Here is a 22,578-nt window from a genome sequence, read left to right as displayed (position 1 = left end):
TTTTGTAAATTTTTAATTAAATATTCCCTTAGATAACATAAATTACACGTAGAAAAATAAATGACCCTCTTTTTTTATTTTAAATTTTAAATTCGGAGCTCGATTGTTGTGAACTCCTGAATCTTATTAATTTCAAAATACCAAATCGAGTCACTAGAAGTACGGAGTTGTTTGCAACTACGGGTACATACGTATGTACTAACTATGCACGACACTATCCTATTCCGCGTTTACATTCCTTGGCCAACAAATTTACTTGTGATATAGACATTTTTTATACGACCATTATCCATTTTAAAACGTTCTTAAATGCACTGCATAAGCCTAATTTTTAATGTCGTAATGAAACATTCTTTTTCATGCAATGTTTTCTCTGTTTTTGATGTGTATTATTATTATCCAATCTTTTTTTGAAATTAGTGTATCAAACATTTTTGTGTACCAGATATTATATTATTATCCTATATATTTTATTTTATTTTATTTAATGCACAAAAAATATACTTACTGTAAACTATTTTTTATTATTTGTTTTTAACAATAAATAAACGTATAAGTATATGTATACATAAATATATATATTTGATTGTAATTCTTTACAAGCTATTTACAATTTGCTTTTTAATTCAATTACTTTTCTTATATCCATATATTTTTTTTCTTTTTTACTGTGTAAAGTTTCACTTTTTATTTTGCATGGCAGTATGCTTTTTATTGTTTTTAAATGTATACAAAAAAGCGTTGTTCATTTTTTAAATTATTACTTACTATGTTTGTACTTACCTGTATATTTTTTGTAAATGCCCCTTGGGCGTATTGTAAAATTTAATAAATAAAATAAATAAATTAGGTATATATAAAAAACAGACAAAGACAAACATTTTTAAATATGGTACCTTTTCATCATTTAGAAACCATTGTAAAATCGGGGCAGGGTGAGATCGCCCAGAGGTACAGTTGAGAAGAAGCATATCTCCGTATCGGTACAATTCTTCAAGTCCAGAAATGTGTGGCCCATCTTTTGGTACATCTAAAATATTGTTTTAAAAATTAAATAAATATTTTTTTCGCTTGTGGTTAACCTACTAAAACGTGGATTTTGCTGAGAACGTTATGCACTCACGTTCTCAGCAAAATCCACGTTTTAGCAAAATCAACTTAAAAATACAGTAAGCGTTTATCGAACAGCTGTTTATTCTCATTGCCGAATTTTAATTTCTTAAAGAAAAACGACTTCAAATAACTCGTATTTTAGAGTTTTCGTAAAAACATATATGGTATAGCTTTTTCCTAAAACCCGTTGCATTTTCACATAAATAAAATACATTGTTGAGTTTTGGCACAATTACGTTTTTCATGTAATTTATAATTTTATTGCCGAGGTTTAGTACAAACCTCGTGTGGAGACGCGACATTACGGAATTTTGCAGATTAATGTAGAAAAAGCCTCTATATAAGTGCAAGTCTCATTTTTTTTATTTCTTCCATTTATGTATAGGTACATAATTATACAGTTTAACACTTTTAATATTTTGAAAATATTTTTATTTCAACAATATTTATTACTTAAACCACCCAGTGACAGGTCATAAGCCCTGTAGATGCCTAGACTTCTATGTTACCTTTTCTTTAATGTTCTTCATCTCTGTTGTAATATGTTAATATTTTTATTTATTTTTACAAGTAACTAAAACCCCCGCATAGCCGCATTTTGTGGCTCGTTAGTGGAGATTTATATTAATACTAACATAAATATTTAATTTAACCTAAATTTATAAAAAACTATGAATTTAAAGATATAATTAACAGCTGGAAAGATCACGAACATAGATACAAATAAACTGTTTTGTTGTCAATTATAAACTTTTGATCGAGCAGCCACTTTCTTATTTTGCTCTTGTTACACTGTGTGTTAAATTTGAGTTCTTTTGACAGTAAATTAAAAATGATAGGTCCTTAATAAAAAGAAGCTCTATAACCAAAGACATAATTTTGGTACTACTAAACCGTCGTTATTCGTGAAGCATGTATTATGGTTACATTTGAGAGGAATGTTGAAATTATTAAATTAAATTGTTTAAAAATGATACAAAGCCACAGTGATCCTCGAACTGGCAGCGTTTTAATTGTTTATAACTTGATTAACTTAATTAACATGGATTTGAAATTATTTTATAAAAATGAACTTCAATCTTTACTTTTACTATTATTTATATTAATTTTCAAAAAATGTCAACAGCGGAGTTAGAAAATAAAAATTAAAATATGTTGAGCAGGGTTCGAACCTCGGACCTTTAATCCTAATTACCGCAATCCCCAATGAACTTTGAGTACACTATACGTTTATAAAGTAAAATATCTGAAACTTGAACTTCATAATTACCTACAAATTTCAAATGTATTAGGTGCGTAACTAAGATTCCGTTTTTTTTTTGTTGAAGAAAAATTGAAAATCTTCAGAGAAATAGAAAAATTTAAAAAGTATCACCCTCGCTAGCCACATTTGTGCCATCTCTCTGGAAAAACATGAATAGCGTGATGATAAAAAAATCGGTCTATGGACCAAAACCAGTCATTCAACCAATTATGTACTTCTCCAAAATTGGCCAAGTGTAGCGTAGCAGATTTCATTTCTGTGTTTTGATGGAGTCCTGGAAAATGGAAGTGCGATGGCATGGAGCATTGTTCTGCCGCAATATCACTCGTTTGGGGAATGGACGTGGTCTTTTTTACCTTCCATCAGACACAGGATGTGTAGTAAGTTCTTAGTGTTTGACCATCATACCGCAGAAATGGTTTCGGGACATGGAAAGTTTAGAGACAAACTTCTTAAGCTTGGACTTGCCCCTGTCTCAGGCTGTGCTTGCAGAGATGACCATCAATCGGCCGAACATATCCTGTGGCACTGTGTGCTATTGATTGTTTGACACTTGATTGAGAATTGATTGAAAATTGATTGAAAACTGATTGAGAATTGATTGAAAATTGATTGGTTGATTGATAATTGATTCTAACAATGCATTCAAACTGTAATAAAAAATGTAAATAAAATAAATAAATAAATAATGGCCAACTCACAAATAACTTCCAATCTTCCTTCTGCGTGTGCAGAGGCATAAGTCGGAGCTTCCGCTGACACATCACACCTGTAAATCCCGGATGATTTCAAAGTCAAACCTTTCAATGTTACTCTCTGCTCGTCAGAATTGTGATGCTGAAAAAAGCGTGAAAAATTGCAATTATTTTAGATTTATGTTAAAGGATTTCAATTTTCCCTATTATTTAGACCAAGGGTCGTCAACCTGGTACGTACCACCCACTAGTGGGTGGTAAAAGCTTCCGTGGTATGCTATTACACCGCAAAACATTGACAATTTTGTATCACAATTTTTGTTTTTCGTTAGGTATAGCTTCACCAATAGACTAAACACATTGTGATCGGATTTACTTTGGCCATGAAGAGTGACCCGTGGACACATCTGACTTTGACAGTCAATTTATTAATAAAAGAAGATATAACATCAGAAGAAATCTAATGATTTAGTTGCCATATCAGCCAACATAAAATTAATATGAAAATAAGATTTGAAGGCATATCAAATTTAAAGATGTAAATTTAGATGATAAATCTTTTGACCGTAAATTTAAATGAGGTCGATATAATTTATCAAGAAGAGTTGTTGGTACTGAAATATGACGAGGAGAGCAAAAATATTTTCGACATTTGCGGAAGAAAAAAACTTTGGCAAAAAAAATTGCCTGGTTTGTATTAAAAAAATGGGGGAAACAATGAAATCTCCCAGGTCTTATCTTGTTGAATCAGGTTTCAGTGTGCTGAATAACACCATGACGAAAACAAAGAAATTGTCTGAAAATCGCTGATAGAGAAGACCTTCGTTTGTTTATAACAAAAAGGGAACCAGACATAAAATATTTAGTCACACAGTATCAGGCTCAAGGTTCTCATTAGTTTTTGAAAAAAATTGTAAATTTATTGTATTTTTTCAATATATGTATACGCATTCTTTTTTGTTGCCACAAAATATTGGTTATAAAAACATGCTTTAAATCTTCGAAATTTCTTTTAGATTTTATCTCTCCCATATACTGCATCGAAATATATTTGGTGGGCGGTAGGATAATTTAAAGCATTGAAAATAAGCAAAAGTGGGCGGTAGGCATAAAAAGGTTGACGACCTATGGTTTTTAGACCTTTTATGAATAGATTTCTAGACATATATTATTTCTGTATTTGGCCTACTAGAATATTATGAAAATGTCTTATCGCGTATGCAAATGGATATTTTTTGTATTAAATAATTAATACTAACATTTTCTTTATACTTTTATTTCAGTTTTGAAGCTGTAAAGATATAATTTTGTCTAATTATTATTTTAAGACTGTTGTGTAATGAATAAGAAATAATATGTATGTAAACAATATGAGAGTATAAAGTTTTAAGTACAAAGAAAAATGTTTAAATCGTTAAATTTATTTCTTTGAACAACGCGTTTCGAATTTAGGCGGCTTTATAAAAAATAAAGCTATTAAATATTAAGATTTGCTCCCCATTAATATTTTTTATAAAAGAAATAAATAATTTTTCATGTTTTGGAATTATGCTGTTTGTTTAGGCGACTTTAATTTTTAACTGGCGCGTCATGGCGCCGGTCATTTGCTTCATAACAAAATTAATTGTTCTCCTATATAAAATGGGAACGCATAGACTCAGCCAGATTAAAGAGAGTCAAGCAGTTGGTTTGATCAGTGGAGTGTTGCACTTTGCATACGGACCTCGCTTCCTCTACTTTCATACGCCTTATCTTCGTAGTCAACATCTACACCCTGTTTGTTACTGTTGTTCTTTTAAATAAGCAGAACAATGAAGCAAATTTTTATTAAAATTTTCGTGTTTTCTACTTTTCGATTTACAAGACTGCAAGGTTCCGCAAAGACAATATACCTATCCACGATCGTTAACAATCATTATTACTGTCAGATATTTATTTGAATGTTGCTATTTATTTTAAATCAACCAATTAATGAAGCAGTAAAGTTGATGGTCAATTACAGAACTTTGATTAATCTTGTTATTTCTTCTTTCAATCGGTATTACCCGCAACTTAATATTTTTTATTTGTTGTGTTCTTATATAAGTAGGAGAGACCTGTACTAAAACGACCAACTAAGGTTTTAACAAAACTACAAATGGTTTCTATTTTTGAACTTCAAAAACATACTTTAAGGCCGCGATACTACCTAAACGGACTAAGCGCTTTAGGTATTTAACATACATACTTTTTCACTCTGGCCAAGTATGACTCAACGTTGGGAAGCTTGCGGCAAACACTGGCAGGATTGCATGTGGCAAATTTGAATTTATTGGACGTACAAAGACGTACGGTGGCCCCCGTGGTGTAGTGGTCAAGACGCTTGACTCACGCACGGAAGGTTCCGGGTTCGATTCCCGGTGAGAACACAAAAATTAAAATGTGATTTTTCTCAAGCCTGGGCGCTCTGTGATGTTATTCACCACTGTAATTAGGCCTCCTGGCCTGTTGTGGTGCAAAAAAAAAAATGTAAAAAAAAAGGAAAAAAAAAAAGATAAATATTTTTTAAACGTATAAAATCATAAACTCATTTTTTTTTAAATAACCGAGATTTAAAAAAATGGCACAAAGTAATGAAGTCTGAATGTAAAAATAAGTATTTTAAAGCAAGGTAGATTTTGTCTTAATTTATTATAATTTATTTTTATTTATTAAGTAATTTATTGATGAAAAATACACATGATTTGGTTATAATGTATTCCTTACTGGGAAATCCCGTGCCGAGGAATACATTTTAAAAGATTTTTTGGCTAATAACATTAAAAAAAATAAAAATATATGCATAACGGTGGCTAGGCGGCCACCGTAGAATAGTGGTCAAAACGCTTCACTCACACACGGAAGGTTTCGGGTTAAATTCCCGGTAAGAATACAAAAATTTAATGAAATTGTATTGATGTAATTTACCACTGTGATTGGACCTCCTGGCCAGTTGTGGTGCATATATATGTAGAATATTCAGTAAATAAAATATTATACTGTAGGTAAATGAATAAATAATATTTCGCACAGTACATTGAATTGTTGCCAAAAGACTAAATATCATTATTGTTACAATTTATACGAACTGGGTGGCCATAATTTTCTGTTCCCCATTTTGAAAACCTGAAACATGTTTAAACAATTGCGCAGTTAGTCGAATAGGTAGAAAAATAAATAAATTGAAAAGATTACTAGTTATTTATCGAGACGAACCTTTGCCGAGAATTTCCCTATACGATTTGTTTTCGAATTTAAATGTAATTAGTTTTACGAAAAAACAAAAAATCACAATTTCAACAAACATCATCCCACTTCCAAGGCTCACTGTACTAAAATATAAATGATTTAGGTTGTTTTATATATTTTAGAATTTCGCGACAGCCGCGCCGCACCGTGCCCTGCGCTTACAAATTTTCATACAAAATGGCTATTTTAACGATTCGAATTATTCCCAAATTTAACTGAATGACAGTGAAAATTGAAATACTTTGATGCAGTTTCAATGCATTCAGAACATTATTTAACTTATTTTTTCTTAGATAATGGAATGATTTTGGAATTAAATCTCTGCAATAGCTACAAAGGTGCATATAGAAAAGGCATTTTCGTATGTTTTAACGTAAGTTGCATCATTTAATTCTCATGGGACTTTAATTCAACATTTCAATCAACTAGATATTTACCTAACTCTCCGTATAGAATTAACAATCCAATCATTAGTAATATTACTTCTGGTTTGGGTTACGCGAAGTGACGTTTCTGTGACTTGACCCTTAAACAATGCTTTTAGCATTTGATTGTAATGTCAGATTATTATGCAAAGTAAAAAAAGAGTGTGGCTAAAAAAAATACAATTTTCACCGATCTGATCTAAGGCGAGTCATTTTCAAACATCATGCTCGAATAAAGAACATTATTCATACAGCACATACAATATTATATAATATTACCTATTTTCTTCATTATTCATAAGTCAGTATATTAATATTTTGTTTTTTTTTTATATACGAACAAAAGCTTTGTAATAAATGTAAGCTTGAGTCAAAACGATCTCCTGGTACTGGTACAAAATGATCCCGGGATCATTTTACCTCACACAAGATTAAATCAATGATTTTAATTTTTAAATGCTTCGTAATCATGTGAGGAAAACAGCCCCGCAGAATTGGAATGAAGATGCGTTAGTGACTGCTATATTCTCGATCTAAATTCAAATCAACCAACCACAGTACGAAATTAGGTTAGTACTGCGCATATCCCCCCTCCCCGCTACTTTAGCTTCGCCCGCGGTGCTCATGGCTATGGCCGGCGTCATAATACCTCCTTCAGTAACGCGTTGACTGTCTCGCGTAGCGCCTGCTTTACACGATACTAATCCATTCAACCCTGAGATAAAATAAATGTTCAACCGAAATGTTCAAAATTACTATCGTCAATCGTAAAACACAAAAGACGACAGGTAAGTATTCGAATTGTCATAATAATGAATTTTTTAAAATTAATGATAAAGATTCTTCAGTTTATAAAACAACGGGATATTGCTGTTGATTAATTTGATTTCTTTTTATAGGTGGTACACAAACCCTAACGCACTATGATTATTAATGTATACACAAAAATAATATCTCTGTAAAATACGAACCTTAATATCTTGCAAACTTGTGACAGTCATACAATTTCTCAGCAGACTGGTATAGGGGTGCATTCCGTAAAATATACTTGTTACGATATTCAAGAACCGGTGAAGTTAAATTGCCAAATAAAAAGAGACGGCAATTTAGCATATTTTCAACAATCGACGATTTCGATAAAAATGCTATTACATGGAGGTTTACTCTTTTTATTCGGAAAATAAATATTCTACAATTTTTGCAGGTTGTCAAAAGCGATGATTTTTTACCAAATTTCAAGTGTGGCAGTTTCCATAAGGTAATCCAAGAATTGGGTTTCCAATATTGTAATCGAAAACGCGACAGTTTATTGACTGAGAAGGAATACCTAATTCTATGGAGTAGAGATTATTTAAGAGCTATCAAGAGATACCGTAGGGAAGGTTGTACGATAAATAAGAATAAATAAATAAAATATACTACTTCGATGAAACTTGGATAAATGCAGGTATAAAAAAAAATGAGTTGGAAATACCGTTAAATCGAGACGAGAAGCTTTCGCACGCGGCCTTTCCACGAGGCCCTCCACCTTAAAATGTTAATATAGCGAACAACGTGAATATGTTCTTTATTTTTACGTTTTTGAAACTATTTAATATTTCAATATCTACTTAAGCTTTTAAATAAATAACTTTAACTGCCAGGTCCGCCAAACGTCCATTCAATATTCCATACTGTTTTCGCTTTTTACGGGACAGCAGTTTGCAAACTGCGCAATAAACTATACAGTTTTTTTAGTTAAACTGTCAAATTTTCCTCACTCGAAGATATGTGTGATCATAGCAGCAGCAGAGGAAACGTCGACACAAGAGAAGCAGCATCCACACTCTTACCGGCTTTATGTGACTTTAGTTTTTTTATGCTACATTTTTTTCTGGTGTCCTAGAAGAAGCGAACCAGACACAAAATTACATACAGACATCTGACATCTCTGTCATTTACACACATACAACAACAGCACTACTTTTTTTGCAATCACATTATTATACTTACCACCAATATCACGAAAAGTACCGCGTCTTTCGCCAAATGTGTCAATGACAAGCACCAAATATCATCCGGCCACGATAAAAAAGTTACGGCGCAGCATAACGAGATATTGCACTTTTATTTTTATTTTGTTTTAGGCGACAGCAAATCACACAAGGACGAAACAAAAATATCGAAACGTTAGACTCAATGTCAAATGTCATTTAGTATACAGTTTATCAAATATCGAAATAACGTTTGCTGAACCAGTTAACAGCAGGCAAGCCAACGTTCGAGCAGGACAACGTCTGTCGGATCCGATAGTGAACATAAATATATATTGCACAGAAACCAAACAAAATAAAATAAATAAACAATATTTGTATTATTGTATTATTCATTAAAAAGTGCAGGAGAATTCCCCGTTTGTTTCAGACAGCAATTAATAATAACATTAAGGTGAAATGATTATTATTTATACTAATAAAATAATACCTGCGAATTTATTTATTTTACAAAATATGTATAATACGCAAGTTTACATATGCAAATAAGTATACGTGTATAACTTATTTTGTACAAGAAATATAAACAAAAATAATTAAACTGAGTTCTAACTATTTTTTTGTGTTATTTTAGTAAATTCGGAAAAATATGCAAGTGGAATTTTATCGACTAATGCATATAAATTAAAGTTTTTTTTAAGTATGTTTCTTTATTGAATTACCTTATAAAATACAATAAATTTCCGGAGTTACACAATTCATTCCTTGATACAAATTAGAAATTCAAGTACGTAGTGTATGGATGGGATACAGAAACACACCTGTGTACTCGTAAGGTTGGTAAAATTTCTGAGAAAAATTGAATCGCAAAATCGTTTGATGTACAAAGGAATGAAAATATGGTGAGATGCCCGCATGTATGAAGATTGAAAATAATATGAACGAATTGTCGTATTTACTGTACAAATTTAAAAGATTTAATATATAACAACTGGGAAACAGTCAGATATTTGTTACTTTTATTCAATTCCTCTTAAATAGACGAATTAAAAACATATGGTTATGTTCAAACATAGGCAGAATGGTAAAGGTTAAATAGTGTTTAAGGTGGCCATTTAAATTAGCCAATGAAAAGTCATAAGCCTGGTTAGTACCTAGACTTTCATACTTTTTAAGTAACACTAACCTTTCGTGAGCGCGTACATAAAATCGTGCTGTCACGAAAAAACTGATTAAATCAGTATACGCACGCACAGGGTATGCCTATGTGGGATTAAAAAAAAAAAATATTATTCAGATATACTGTAAGCCTATGTAATAATAAGAATTTATTTTTTAATCAATATAAAATTTAGAAATTCTCTAAAATGTTTTCCATCTATGTTGGAACATCTTGATTAGGTGTTATCAATAATGAATATTAAATAAATCTACTCATTTATTCCCTGCACATCATATATTTCAACCCCGAACGTAACGCATCATCATTATCATTAATCTCCATCCTGAAGCGCCAGGAGCGTGCCGTACCTACTGGGGATTACATAATATGCATGCCGCTGCATGGTAATAATTTAATTAATAAATTTATATGGATAAAAAAATATTAATAAATTTTAAAAATAAATGTAAATCATACTACGTTTTACTTAAACTATACATTTTTATTGCATTAAAGTAATTAGTTTACGCGACAAAAAATCCTCCTCTAGTGGTAGGGGTGAAAAGGGCTAGTGTGGACACGAAATTAGAGTAAACAGTTTAAATTCCGCGCGTGAATTCAAAAGGAAAAATCGCGAAAAATAAATTAAGATGGTGTTAGTACGATTATCCATATGAAAATTGCTTTCGTCAACTAACTTATTTTGGGCGGCCGCCAGGCATTTACTCGTATGTTTACTCCCAAAAGTATTTTATTAAATTTAAAAACTTTACTTTCATTATCTGCCTTAAGCATTTCGATTGTTAGTTTAAGTTTATAAGAACGTAAGTTCATATTAAAAGGTTGTTTAGAGCCGTTAGTTTTTCCCCTTCTGGAATTTTTCAAACTTTTCATTGAGTTCTTGCACAAAAGTGGTGCCCTTACTCAAAAATGGCTCCAGGTAAATTGGCTTCAAATTACTGACCGGTGGCAATTTTGTCCATACTAGCGAAATTATTTGAAATAATAATCCAAACAGTAGTATATAGGAAGACTGAACTATTGATTATTAACCAACAACATGGTTTCATATGTAGTACATCCACAATTACTAATCTAATGGTAGTTACTAATTATGAGTATACCGCTTCGGATAACAGGGTACCAGTTGATATTTCATATTATGATTTCGCAAAAGCCTTTGATTCGGTGGATCACTTGATTCTTCTAAAAAAAATGGAAATACTAGGATTTTCTAACTCCTTACTAAACTTTATTTCCATTTATATGTGTGCTAGGTAGCAGTTTGTGTCATACGGGAGATACAATTCGGAGAATTTTGTAACTTGGTCTGGTGTACCACAGAGCTCAAATTTAGGGCGGATGCTTTTTTATTTATATATAAATGACATATAGGTAAATGCATAACATTTAACATATTTTAGCTTTTTGCTGATAGTCTTAACTTATATTATTTCCGTTAACGACTGTGTAATGATGCAACAGGATAATGAAATTCTTTATTGAAGTAAAGATAATAAACTAGATTTTAATTTATTTATTTATTTACAAATTGTAGTTTGCATTACTTTACGGGCTGTTTAATCCATTACATAATGCAGACTGTAAATAAAAGTAAGAAGTAAATGAATGGAAAGCAGATAGCTGCCAAACTGTCAATATGTACAGAAAAATAGATATATTTAGCAAGCGAATTGCCATATTAATAGATGAATTCTGACTTGCATTTGTACTGATTCCGGATGTGTGAAACAGTGCACGAAATCTCGCTCTAGTATAATTATTGGGAATATACAAACTGATCTCTTTCATTTTTTGAAATTATATATACTTCCAGAAATCAGCTAATGTAAATGTTTCCCAAGAAAAAATAGACGACGAGATTCGAGAGTATTGTAATTCACTATCCTTGCTAGAAACAATGATAGATACAAAAATGGATAATTTTTATTTTCTTTAAGATACAAGTATCGCCAAAATCGCTTTTTAACCTTCTCTATTTCAAGGATGTGGTTTGATTCAAAAGTGTCCATAAATTATGGAACAGTATTCTAGAATGCTGCAGGTAAGAGTATCATACAATTTGCAAATTGCGGTAGTAATATTGAAATATCTGAAGTTTCAAAGTACGAATCCAAACATTTTACTATATTCATCTAGACCAGTAATATGGGAGTTAAACGTAAATTCCCTTAAAAAATTATACAAAGATCTTAAATTTAAAAATTGAATAAATAAAAATAAATGCATGAATATATATAATAATAAATTGTGTGGTAAAACTACATTATTTATATTGTAAGGATATAGAAATGTTTTTTTGGAGCAATTATACGAGATAATGCAACATTTTAGAATGCTAAAAGGTAATTTGTTAAATACAGATCAATGCCATAAATTACTCAAATAATAAAGGAGGAAAGATAAATCCTAAGCACTTTTAATGGATTTAAAAATCTTGACATCATCAGCAAAGAAAAAGAAGTTTGAGGAAACGAGTTGGAGAATGAGATTGAGTCACCAATATCATTTATAAATAGAAGGAAAAGAAGTAGGCCCAGGTAAAATCCTTGGGGAATTCCCGGGTTTGTGTTTTTTTTATAAGATATATGGTTCCCGCAGGGGACATATTGTCAACGATAACGTAAATAACTTGACATGGATGCTAAAAGGTTGGAAATGAAAGTGCATGCATGGTACATGGTGATGCGTTTCTCGAGAAATTATCATACTTTGTACGAGTATTATAACTATAAGATAGCTGATGTTTTTTTTATGCATAGCTCGGACCTGGAAGTGATCTTTGATAACCCTCATTAACGTTTCATATTGTCGATGTAAGTCATTCAGTAGCTCAATCACAAATAACTATCGACGTGCTTAAAAACATGCTAAGCATTTGAGCGATCACAATGAACAATAATGAACATGCTTAAGTTATCGCAGCCATAAGTCAACGCGTGGGTACTCTCTAAGTCAACGCTCGTGTCGGTTTGTTTTTCTCGTAAATAAATACAGGTCGTTGGCGAAAAATCGGCGTTTACTTATTACACAACATTATTTTTGGTACGTGTACTTGTACACACACAAATCTGGATTTTCTCCCAAGGGGGAGTAGGTATATATATATACAAAAATCAAAAATGTTACCTGGTGTGGATATTCGCTAATAAGCGGAATGGGGAATGTTGTAGTACTTAAAGTGGCTACTTAACCCAGCCAATGACAGGTCATAAGCCCTGTAAACGCTCGAATATCCATAATCCTGAATTTGAAAAAATTCTACCTCATCTCTGTAGGGATATAAATAAAAAAAAATATTTACTTATTACTATTGAAATATAGTAATAAGTAAACGCCGTAGTAGATTTCACCTGGATGTGAAAATCAGGGACGGGTAACTGTAAAGATCCAGGGAGGCGTAACCTGTGTTCGTCTTTTCAAACGAAATGTAGATAATTAATTTCTTGACAGCACATTGTAATTGGCAGTAGTTCTGCATTGTACATTAAAATAAATAAATAAGTCATGTATGCCCTTATTTGTTACAATAATATTGAGATAAGCAAAATACCTGCATGTGACAACATTTTGCGATATTTTAAAATTGATGTTTGAATTTTGAAAGTCCGGTGCACTTTTTTTCCAATATTGTGCTTTTCGTTAATTTTAAAAATCATTCGTTAAGAATTTTCAGATCAATTTTAGTTTTCGGAAAAATATTTTCTATTCCTCTATTCCTAACACCCTCATTGCATTAAAGGTAGGTCGATTCCCATGTTCCTTTCCTTTATTCAAATACTTCAACATTGTACAAAATTTATATTATGCAGCTTGCTTTTCGTTAACACATATTATTTGTATTAATGATTTGGTAGGCATTGTTAAAAAGAACTTCATTTTTAAAACTTCCACCTCCAACTATGGCCGGTGAAACTAAAAGAGCAGCTATATGAAATTCAAGGTTAACTTTTTTCTGTACAATGTATTCTTAGTTAATTATTTTTTTTAATATCCTTTTTTAAATAATTTTTAAATAAAATATACTGTATCCACAATGACCCGTGTCAAATTTTGGCTGCGTTCACATCATTAGATTAAAATGGACAATTTTTGGTTGGTTAGATGTTTTAAATTTATAAATAGTGTGGAAACTGAACGTCGGATGTCACCAATTATTGAAAACTGAACTTCGAATTTCACCATAAAGATTTCTCAACTACCAGACACCTCTTCAGATGAGTGAAAGTGAAGAAACTTTTGTAAAGCTCATATATAGGTTCATTTAAAGTGTAAAGCATTTAGAAAGAGACAAAAAAGAAAAGATAAAATGAAGATTTCACGCATTTGTGGTAAAAAGAGACAAAAAAGTATGTATAAAATTAAACAGTTACGCATTTGTGGAATCCTTCCAATGGTTTTTTTGCTCTTCTCTAAAAAGGATTTTAAAAACATTTGATATTATATCAAGATTTTTAAAGTTTTGCGAAAGCGCCAGCACTAGATAATCGACCTATACATGATTTGATCAAATGAAAATATGTATTTATAAACCAATGTTTTTAATCCATGGCTTAATGCATATACATCGAAAACATATTATTATATTTTTTAAGAATCACAGGGAACGGACGCAAAAACATCCTGTGTATATTTTATTATCATATCATTAGCAACCAACAAAGTAATAGCTCATAAACGCGTCTGAGAGCAAGAGAGACAGAAATTATTTTCAAAATGCGTATGCCGTGCGATGTCATACCATGAGCTTATTCACAGATACTACACAATGCGTTCGTGTAAGTATTGCGAACGCGCCAGATTTATAAAATCCACCAGTATCTTTCTAACGGGATTTAATAAATTTTAGAATCAACGCTTTTTAACGTCGCGTTGTTTGTTAATTAAGCTAGGGTTTCCTAGGACAGCGGTGCCCGTATTTTAACGGCCGTAGTGAACGGTGATGCGGTAGGCAGCCGTCGTAGCGGTGACTAGAGAGTGGTTTTATTTTTTAACGGTGTTATCAACACTATTTTTATAGGAAACCACTTTCTAGTCACCGTTACGACGGCTGTCAACCGCATCACTGTTCACTACGGCCGTTAAAATATGGGCGCCGCTGTCCTAGGAAACCCTAGCTTTACCCTTTAAATTTATTTTTACAAAACATTACATTTCAATAACTGTAATCAATCTGCTAATTACTAAAAAATACTAAGAGAATATCTCTTGTATTTTTAAAAGTAAGACAATGTAACATAAGTTTATACACCAAAATGATTAATTTACGTAACTGTTATCAATGTTTTTATGAGAATTGTTTTTGTGAACCGGCAAAAACATATAAATAAATGTTTTTTTTAAATACGTAAATCAGCTTACATCAATTTTGATTCCTTCAACCTTGAAGCTGTGGTGAGCAGGATTCATCTTGGGCATGAAGCGGTAAAACTCCTCATTATCCTTGTACCATTTAACGGAGTACAGAGAGTCTCTATCCAGGTCGTACCCGCAGAACAACGAGGCAGACTCTCCCCGCATGCGGTAACCCGGTATGGTCACATTTAGCGCACGCAAACTGATGGAATCTAAAACAATCGATAAACAAAATAATGACGACAAGAAAACAATTAAATTTTTGTTCAACGGATGAAGGAATACAAAAGTAAAATGATGTACGAATAAAATAAATTAATTTTGTCATCGATCAGGAGTATTTGACGTTATATAGAAAACAAAAATAATTGAAAAATTAAAAGAAAGCAGTTGTATAAAAATATTGTAAAAATATATTCACCGACTTAATTTATAATTAGGCTTTCAATTATACTTAAGGAATATTTTTATTTGCTGACAAAATTTAAATGACTCCAAAAATAATTTTATTATAAATTATGATGATATGCGGTGAGAGGGAATTTTAATATATATGTATTTGCACATTGTTTTTTGTCACTGTCTTACAGATGCCTCCCTGATACTGTGGGAAAAAAACAACTGCTTACTTGACCTTTTATGCTTCTAAAATAGAAAAAAATCTATGTTTCGCTGCCCTGTTTTCGGCGCCTTAAAACTGAACCAATATTATTGAATTTTCTGTATCGGTACGTCATGCATTTTTCGAAAACAGTTTTCATATTTGCATTCCATGCGTCCGAAGACAGCAGATAAAACTGGGCGTTTTTACGCCATTTAAGATGATTCCTATTCCCAAAATAACTAAGTTGCCGTATAAAATACCGCTTACAAATTAAATAATAAATAGCAATGGCCCCTAAACCATAAAAGACCGAAATCTTTTGTATCTTATTCAATATATATGATTAATCTTAACCATTTGGAGTCACTGCTTAAGTTCACCTTTTATTCATTCAAGAACTTTTTATGTCATTCCACATTATTTAGTTTTGACATGAGTTTTTTAGTGAGAAATATAATACTATGAAATAAGTAATGTACAAAGCATAATAATTTTGCAACAGGAGCGTGCGGTAAGATTTTCGATTAAAGAAGCAGTCTCTTGTACAAAAAATGTACCTACTACTAATACAGTAATTTCAATTAAGTGCTTTGAAATAAATTAAAAAGAAATTTAGTGTCATAGTTTCAGCCTAAAAGAGTTATATTGCATTTTTTATTACAATACCATCGTGTCAACCGATTAAAGTTCTAAATTTGTTATAAAATACTAACAGCATTTGAAAAATAAACATTGACTAGTTTGTAAGAACTGCTTCCACAAAGCATGTAAGATCTCAATTTGCGCGTGCGCGGACTTGTGAATTTAGTTATGGGCGACCGCCTTATACTCGTAGAAAGCAACAGACTTACGCAGTTCCATTTTTCAACATTAGACCGCGCTCTAATTAATTTTACTTCTGTTCGCGGTGATTGCGCATAAATGCGCAGGCCGAGGGTTGTGAGTGGCTTGTCGCAATTTTTCAGAAGTTATTTATGAATGAATGTCGAACCCATCTCAGATTGTTACGATTAACAAGAAAATTTTTTTTTTTTTTGTTGTAGTTACTAAAAAGATTACATAACCTACAGTTCATTTTATTACATTAAAACAGATGTAGTGATTGTTTAGAAGTATTTTTTTTAGGAAATCATTGCTTCCATCCAATTTATGGATGAGCCGGACCGCACATGGTCAGTTGTTACTTATTTTTTCGGGGTTTCCTTATTTAAAATTTGGCATTACGATGGTTCTCTTATTGTTGCATGGGAACCTTTCAACTTGAAAACAAACATTAATAATAAGGCCGAGTGTTTTAAATATATATATTGTTTATATATTTTAGATCTACATGATTAAATAATGTACATTTTGATCTTTAAATACTTTTTTATGAAAGAGGCATGAGAGGGGTGGGGTGGGGCGTTTAAGTAGCAGGTACTGCGGATTTTTTACTTACCATAGTTTTTTGGTCGGAAGAGATGCATGCGTTCTCTATCGAGGCGTCATTACAAGCAATTTTTCGCTTACTGCGGCTAGGCGTAAGTTCTGTTATCGTAACAATATTCGTCGAATACGTACTTTCAATAAAGTTAGTTCAACATTGGGTAACATGATTTGGAACATTGGAAAAACCTGTCAATAGACATCGCTTAGGTCCAGCGCACATAGGAGTATTTCCAGGCGAAAAGCGGGCGAAAGTAAAAAATAATAAAATCGTTAATTACTAAAAATCACCATTTGATCACGAAGTCAACTTAAATCATGGCATGGAATCGTCACCTACAACACCCTCTCTTACCATCTCTGCATGCCACGTTAGTTGTAACCCGAGCGTTGTGGCGATCGTACACGCCGTCAGTTTTTATTTTTTATTCAGAGCGTTACGTAACATATTGTCTTTCGTTTAGTTTTTGTTGTTTCACTATTTTTTCTAATGGAAAAAAGGCTAAGGGTGCATATTTTCTTTAAATCTATTTTTTAGTTTTTTTAAAGTACAGTTAGATTATATATTTTGATAAATATAAAAATGATAAAAAAACCAAAAAATAGTCAGTATTTTTTTTGTTTTCTTTTTGAAAACTGGTGAATATGTTTATTTGCTGGGCTGTGCTGGGTAACCAAACTCTTACCAGAGATAAATATAGTTCTTATTCGTACTGGATTAGTAAAAAAACCTTCCGCATGTTTCCGCTTTTTCAAAAAAACAAAAAATAAAAAGGTCTATCAAAGAAATTAAACTTTTTGTGACATTATTATTCTTCTTTTGTTGACAGAGACAGACAAGAGAAAAGAAAACATTAGAAAGGTGACAAAAAATTACTTGTTTGACATCATGCAAAGATGAAGTATTTAGAATAAAAACTTATAAAACATATAAAATGTCTTAGTGAAAATCTTTTGATTCTAAGGCGTTCATTAAAAATTTTTAAGATACAATTTTACAAAAAGGTAGACAGCTGTAACTTACAAGAAAGATCGTTTAATAAAAAAAAAAATAGCTTTCGAATTGTGTTTTATTGCCTATTAATAAATTATTTAAATTTGGCCGAACTATAAAAAAATTCTCGGAAATTTATGCGAAAGTAGAAAGCGACGAAAAACGAAAGATTTGAGAGAAAATGTTTCAACTGATAAATTGAGCTATGCAACTATTATGAGTTAACAATCTGCCGGGCACAGTGAGGTTTCAAAACTGTTTAAAGACATCACAGCTACTCCAATACGGGCATCCACTTGGATACTTATAAAAAAATATTTACTCTGCAAACCAAAAATTTGCACACAAACTCACCCCATCTGAAGCTTTAGGAATATTTATAGAAGCTGATTTGACCAAAAAACAATTAAAAATCATTCAAGGTACTTATAAACAAATATAGGAGGTTTTTAAAGCACTACCTGTAAAAGAACTAGAAGAACTTGAACTGCTTACGAAATGGGGTTGTGACGGATCCAAACAACAACAGTTCAAACAAAAATTCCAGAATAGCTCACCAGTCTCTACAAGACTCCAAACAACTGTTAATGACAAAAAAAGCAATAGTTTCGCAGAATCCTCGCTTTTCTACATTAAGATAAATTTACTCTTGCCTAAATCAGCAGATGAAGATAGCGGAGAAGAAGATTCTGAAACTGAAAATTCAACAGATTCTGTGTTTTTTTATTGATTTTAAGTCAAATTTCTAATTAATATTTTAGTTAGGTATTTTGTATGATCATACAAATTATTATAATTAATTGTGCTTTTAAAATAAATACCAAAATTCAACTTCAAAATAATCTATTTTTTGTTTACTTAAATTATGGAACTCAAGTACATAATTAACCCTTGAAAGTATGTTATATTTGAGTTTAGCTAAGAGAATGAATATAAAACAATTTATTTATTTATTTTTAAAACATATTATGCCATAAAAACTCCAAACATATACAAAATGGTGAATGTTACACAGTGTGTAAAGTGGCTACTTAAACCAGCCAATGACAGGTCATAAGCCCCGTAAATGCCTAGATTTCCATATTAACTTTTTTAAATGATCTTTATCCCTGTTTATCCTTTATATTTGTTTTTATATCGTTATATTTATCCCAATGAATTGTATAAATGGACAATGTCAGTCAATAGATAAATAAATAAATAAATAAGGCAATCATCAGTTTTAGCAATAAATTAATTAATATTGCACGAAACAATAAAGAAAACTTTCGCGTTTCATCCGTGTAAAATGCAAATAATCGAAATGAAAACGTTCGTCAGTATTCAGTTTACTGTTTAAAACAAGAATTTAACTCAGAAATAAAAAATGTTCTTCAATAAGTATTTTTTAATAAAAAATATATTTTCATGAAAAAATCAAAGAGCAAGGGGTGAAACTACCCAAAATAGTTACAATTATTTAAATATTAAACCATATTGAAATGCAACTGATTGGTAGATATGTGATCATTAAAAAATTCGTAAAAATACTTTCATCCCTTTTTATTTTATGACCATGCTAGTTTGTTTTTTTAACTGAGAGAAATTCGAGCACCGGGGTGTTTTGACTGTTTTTTTAAACAATGGGCTGGATATCCGGCGCGCCGCAGCGCGCCAACGGATACCCTTTGGAAGCTTGTTTAGTCAGAAAATTAAATTAAAGGGGCGACCATATAGTGTTGCAGTTTTACAAGTAAAGATAACTGAACGTAGTTATGCAGAAAGCAGCCAGCCATAGAAAAGTGAAACCGAGATATTAGCACTTTTATGAAAAGAGGGAATAATCTAATCCACACAACATTTGGAATGTTTTTGACTGAATTAGAAACTGAATATATGAGATTTTTTCAAATATTACAAACAAAAATTTAATTATATATTTGATCAGTTTTAGTGATTTTTAAAGTATGTACCTTAAGATTTTTCTAGTGTGGGAGATTTTTCTGCAAATTGAGAAATGCCGTTTATGTGATCGACACTATTTTTAGAAGGTGATTATTACAGTTTTTTTGTATGAAAGCGGTCAGGCTGCGTGTAGCAAAATGTAGAATTGACTTTATTGCACCCGACAACACAAATATCTCATTTTTTCAAAATTGTGGACTGGCTGCTTTCTGCATAACTACGTTTAACTATACATCATTCCCCCTTATTGTATTTTTTTAACCTTATTTTTTTTCGCTTTATTTGTTTCCTACTTTTCAGAACGTGTGAATGAATTAGGGCCAATTATAGTCAATAATTTAGGTTATTTATATGTTTTTTTATATTTTTTTATTTAAATCTTAAAGTAGGGCACACATATCATACATATTGTTATGTGTGTTCTAATAATATAATTGCAAATATACTTAATTTATAAATTGTTTATCACATATGTCTTGACCATTATTTTAAATTTTGATATATTTTTTTCTTCATAAATATTTTTTTCCATTTCGTAATACTTTTTAATTGCTTTAAATAAAATTGAATTTTGTGACTTTGCCTTTTTCCTAAATGGAAGTCTAATTTTGTTCTTTTCTCTAGTATTGTGATCGTGTTCATGCTGGTTCCGATCAATTTTTTTTCCAAAATTCTGTTTTTTTATTAGAGTTTATAATTTTATGAACAAATATCATTGTATTGTAAAATATTCTTTGTTTATATGTTAATAATTTCATTTCATTTACCATCGACTTTACCCTCGTATATCTGTTTTTTTTCAAAATGATTCTAAAGCCTTTATTTTGTAATACAGTTAGTTTATCTATGTTTTCTTTGTTTGATAAAAGTAAAATGCTACTACAGTAGTTAACGTGTGGTTCAATAATTGCTTTGTAAATAATTTTGCAGGAGTCCTTATCAATAAATCTTCTGATCCTTCCCAAAATTGATATTTTTTTTGCAATCTTATTTATTACCATCTTAGCGTTTTGGTGAAATGTAAGTTTTGAATCCAACATTACACCTAAATATTTAATTTCAGTGACTTGTTTAACTTAGACACGTACTTGAAAATCTTTATTTTAGATTATAATTTTTCTAAAAAGGAAAACATTTGAATCATGTATACTGCCAGTGACTACAAATGCATTTGAGATCATGGCCCTCACAAAAAAAAAATGTAGAAAAGCTCAAATGCACACAGCGATCCATGGCGAGATTCATGCTTGGTATACGCCCAAGTGACAGAATAAGAAATGAGGAAATAAGGAAAAGAGCCAAAATAGCGGATTTCATGGATCGCGTAGCAGGACTGAAGCAGCCATGCAAGACCCCACAAGATGGACCCCTATAATAACTAGTACTACTACTACCATCACACTATTTCCTCGGAGGGGTAGACAGAGAGAATGGACCGCCACACACGTCTATCTAGGCTTTCATTTCCAGCTTCTTCCACATTCATACATCTTGTCGAACATGCCCTTCGGTTCTGCCTGCTTTTGACATGACCAGATTTAAGATTTTGGTTTATCTGATAATACCACGTCTTCGTTGATCGCCTTTGTCTCACGTTACCGTTAATTTTTGCCATATTTACTTGTTTTACCATTTTTTCGTAGTCCATTCGTTCCACATGACTAAACCGTCTCAGAGACCCATTCTTAATCTTATCAATTGTACTGACTCAGATTTATACTCTCGCCCGATTTCATCATCAGTAACCATGTCATACATTGATTTTCCACACACTCGTCTGAAAGATCGCACTTTAGCCGCATTTCTCGGCTTTTATCCTTTTTATGCCAGTTCCATGTTTCACTTCCATACATAAAACCAACGTGACATGCATTTTAATAAACAACCGATAACATGCAGTGATTATGTTACGAAAATATTTTATGTTGTGGGAGAAATAGTTAACAAAAGAAGGCAGGGGATGAAGGAAGGGGCGTGAGTTTAATAAGTGTAGGGTACCATTACAATAGAACATCGTATTGAAAGGTTGTTTGATTATTGATCAAAGAAATGTCATTTTTTAAATCTTTCCTAATGTGAAATATTTCCATATTATTTACTTTCAACCCGTTTTTATTTTCATATAAGATTTTAAATTCTGTATCTTTATTAAAGTCATGATTTAAATTTATTAAGTGATTTGCCAAATTGGAGAAATTGTTATTTTAAAGACACCTGATATGTTCTTTAACACGAATATCAAAATTTCTTTATGTTGTTCTAACGTAAACCGAAAGACAAGAATAGTATTTTAATTGGTAAACTCCTGAATCATTTATTATCTATATTGTTATTTG

General features: G+C 31.4%; 1 protein-coding gene across 2 annotated transcripts in view; it reads right to left on the bottom strand.

The window, feature by feature from the left end:
* Positions 1-22,578, bottom strand: part of LOC148285560 (cell adhesion molecule 2-like) — a 100,748-nt gene that overhangs the window by 6,266 nt on the left and 71,904 nt on the right. For both annotated transcript variants that reach the window (XM_088243678.1, XM_088243687.1), the window contains exons 2-4: positions 15,282-15,487; positions 3,079-3,214; positions 897-1,030 (exon numbers count right to left, since the gene is read on the bottom strand). In XM_088243678.1, the coding sequence (XP_088099804.1) occupies positions 897-1,030; positions 3,079-3,214; positions 15,282-15,487 (476 nt within the window). The remainder of the gene's footprint in view (positions 1-896; positions 1,031-3,078; positions 3,215-15,281; positions 15,488-22,578) is intronic.

The sequence above is a fragment of the Micrasema longulum genome, unplaced genomic scaffold (genome assembly GCF_059751315.1).
Source record: "Micrasema longulum isolate JH-2025_06_02 unplaced genomic scaffold, ASM5975131v1 h1tg000024l, whole genome shotgun sequence".
NCBI classification, from domain to species: Eukaryota; Metazoa; Arthropoda; class Insecta; order Trichoptera; family Brachycentridae; genus Micrasema; species Micrasema longulum.
The sequence above is the reverse complement of the archived record's forward strand: the minus strand, read 5'-3'. Positions and strand labels throughout refer to the sequence as shown.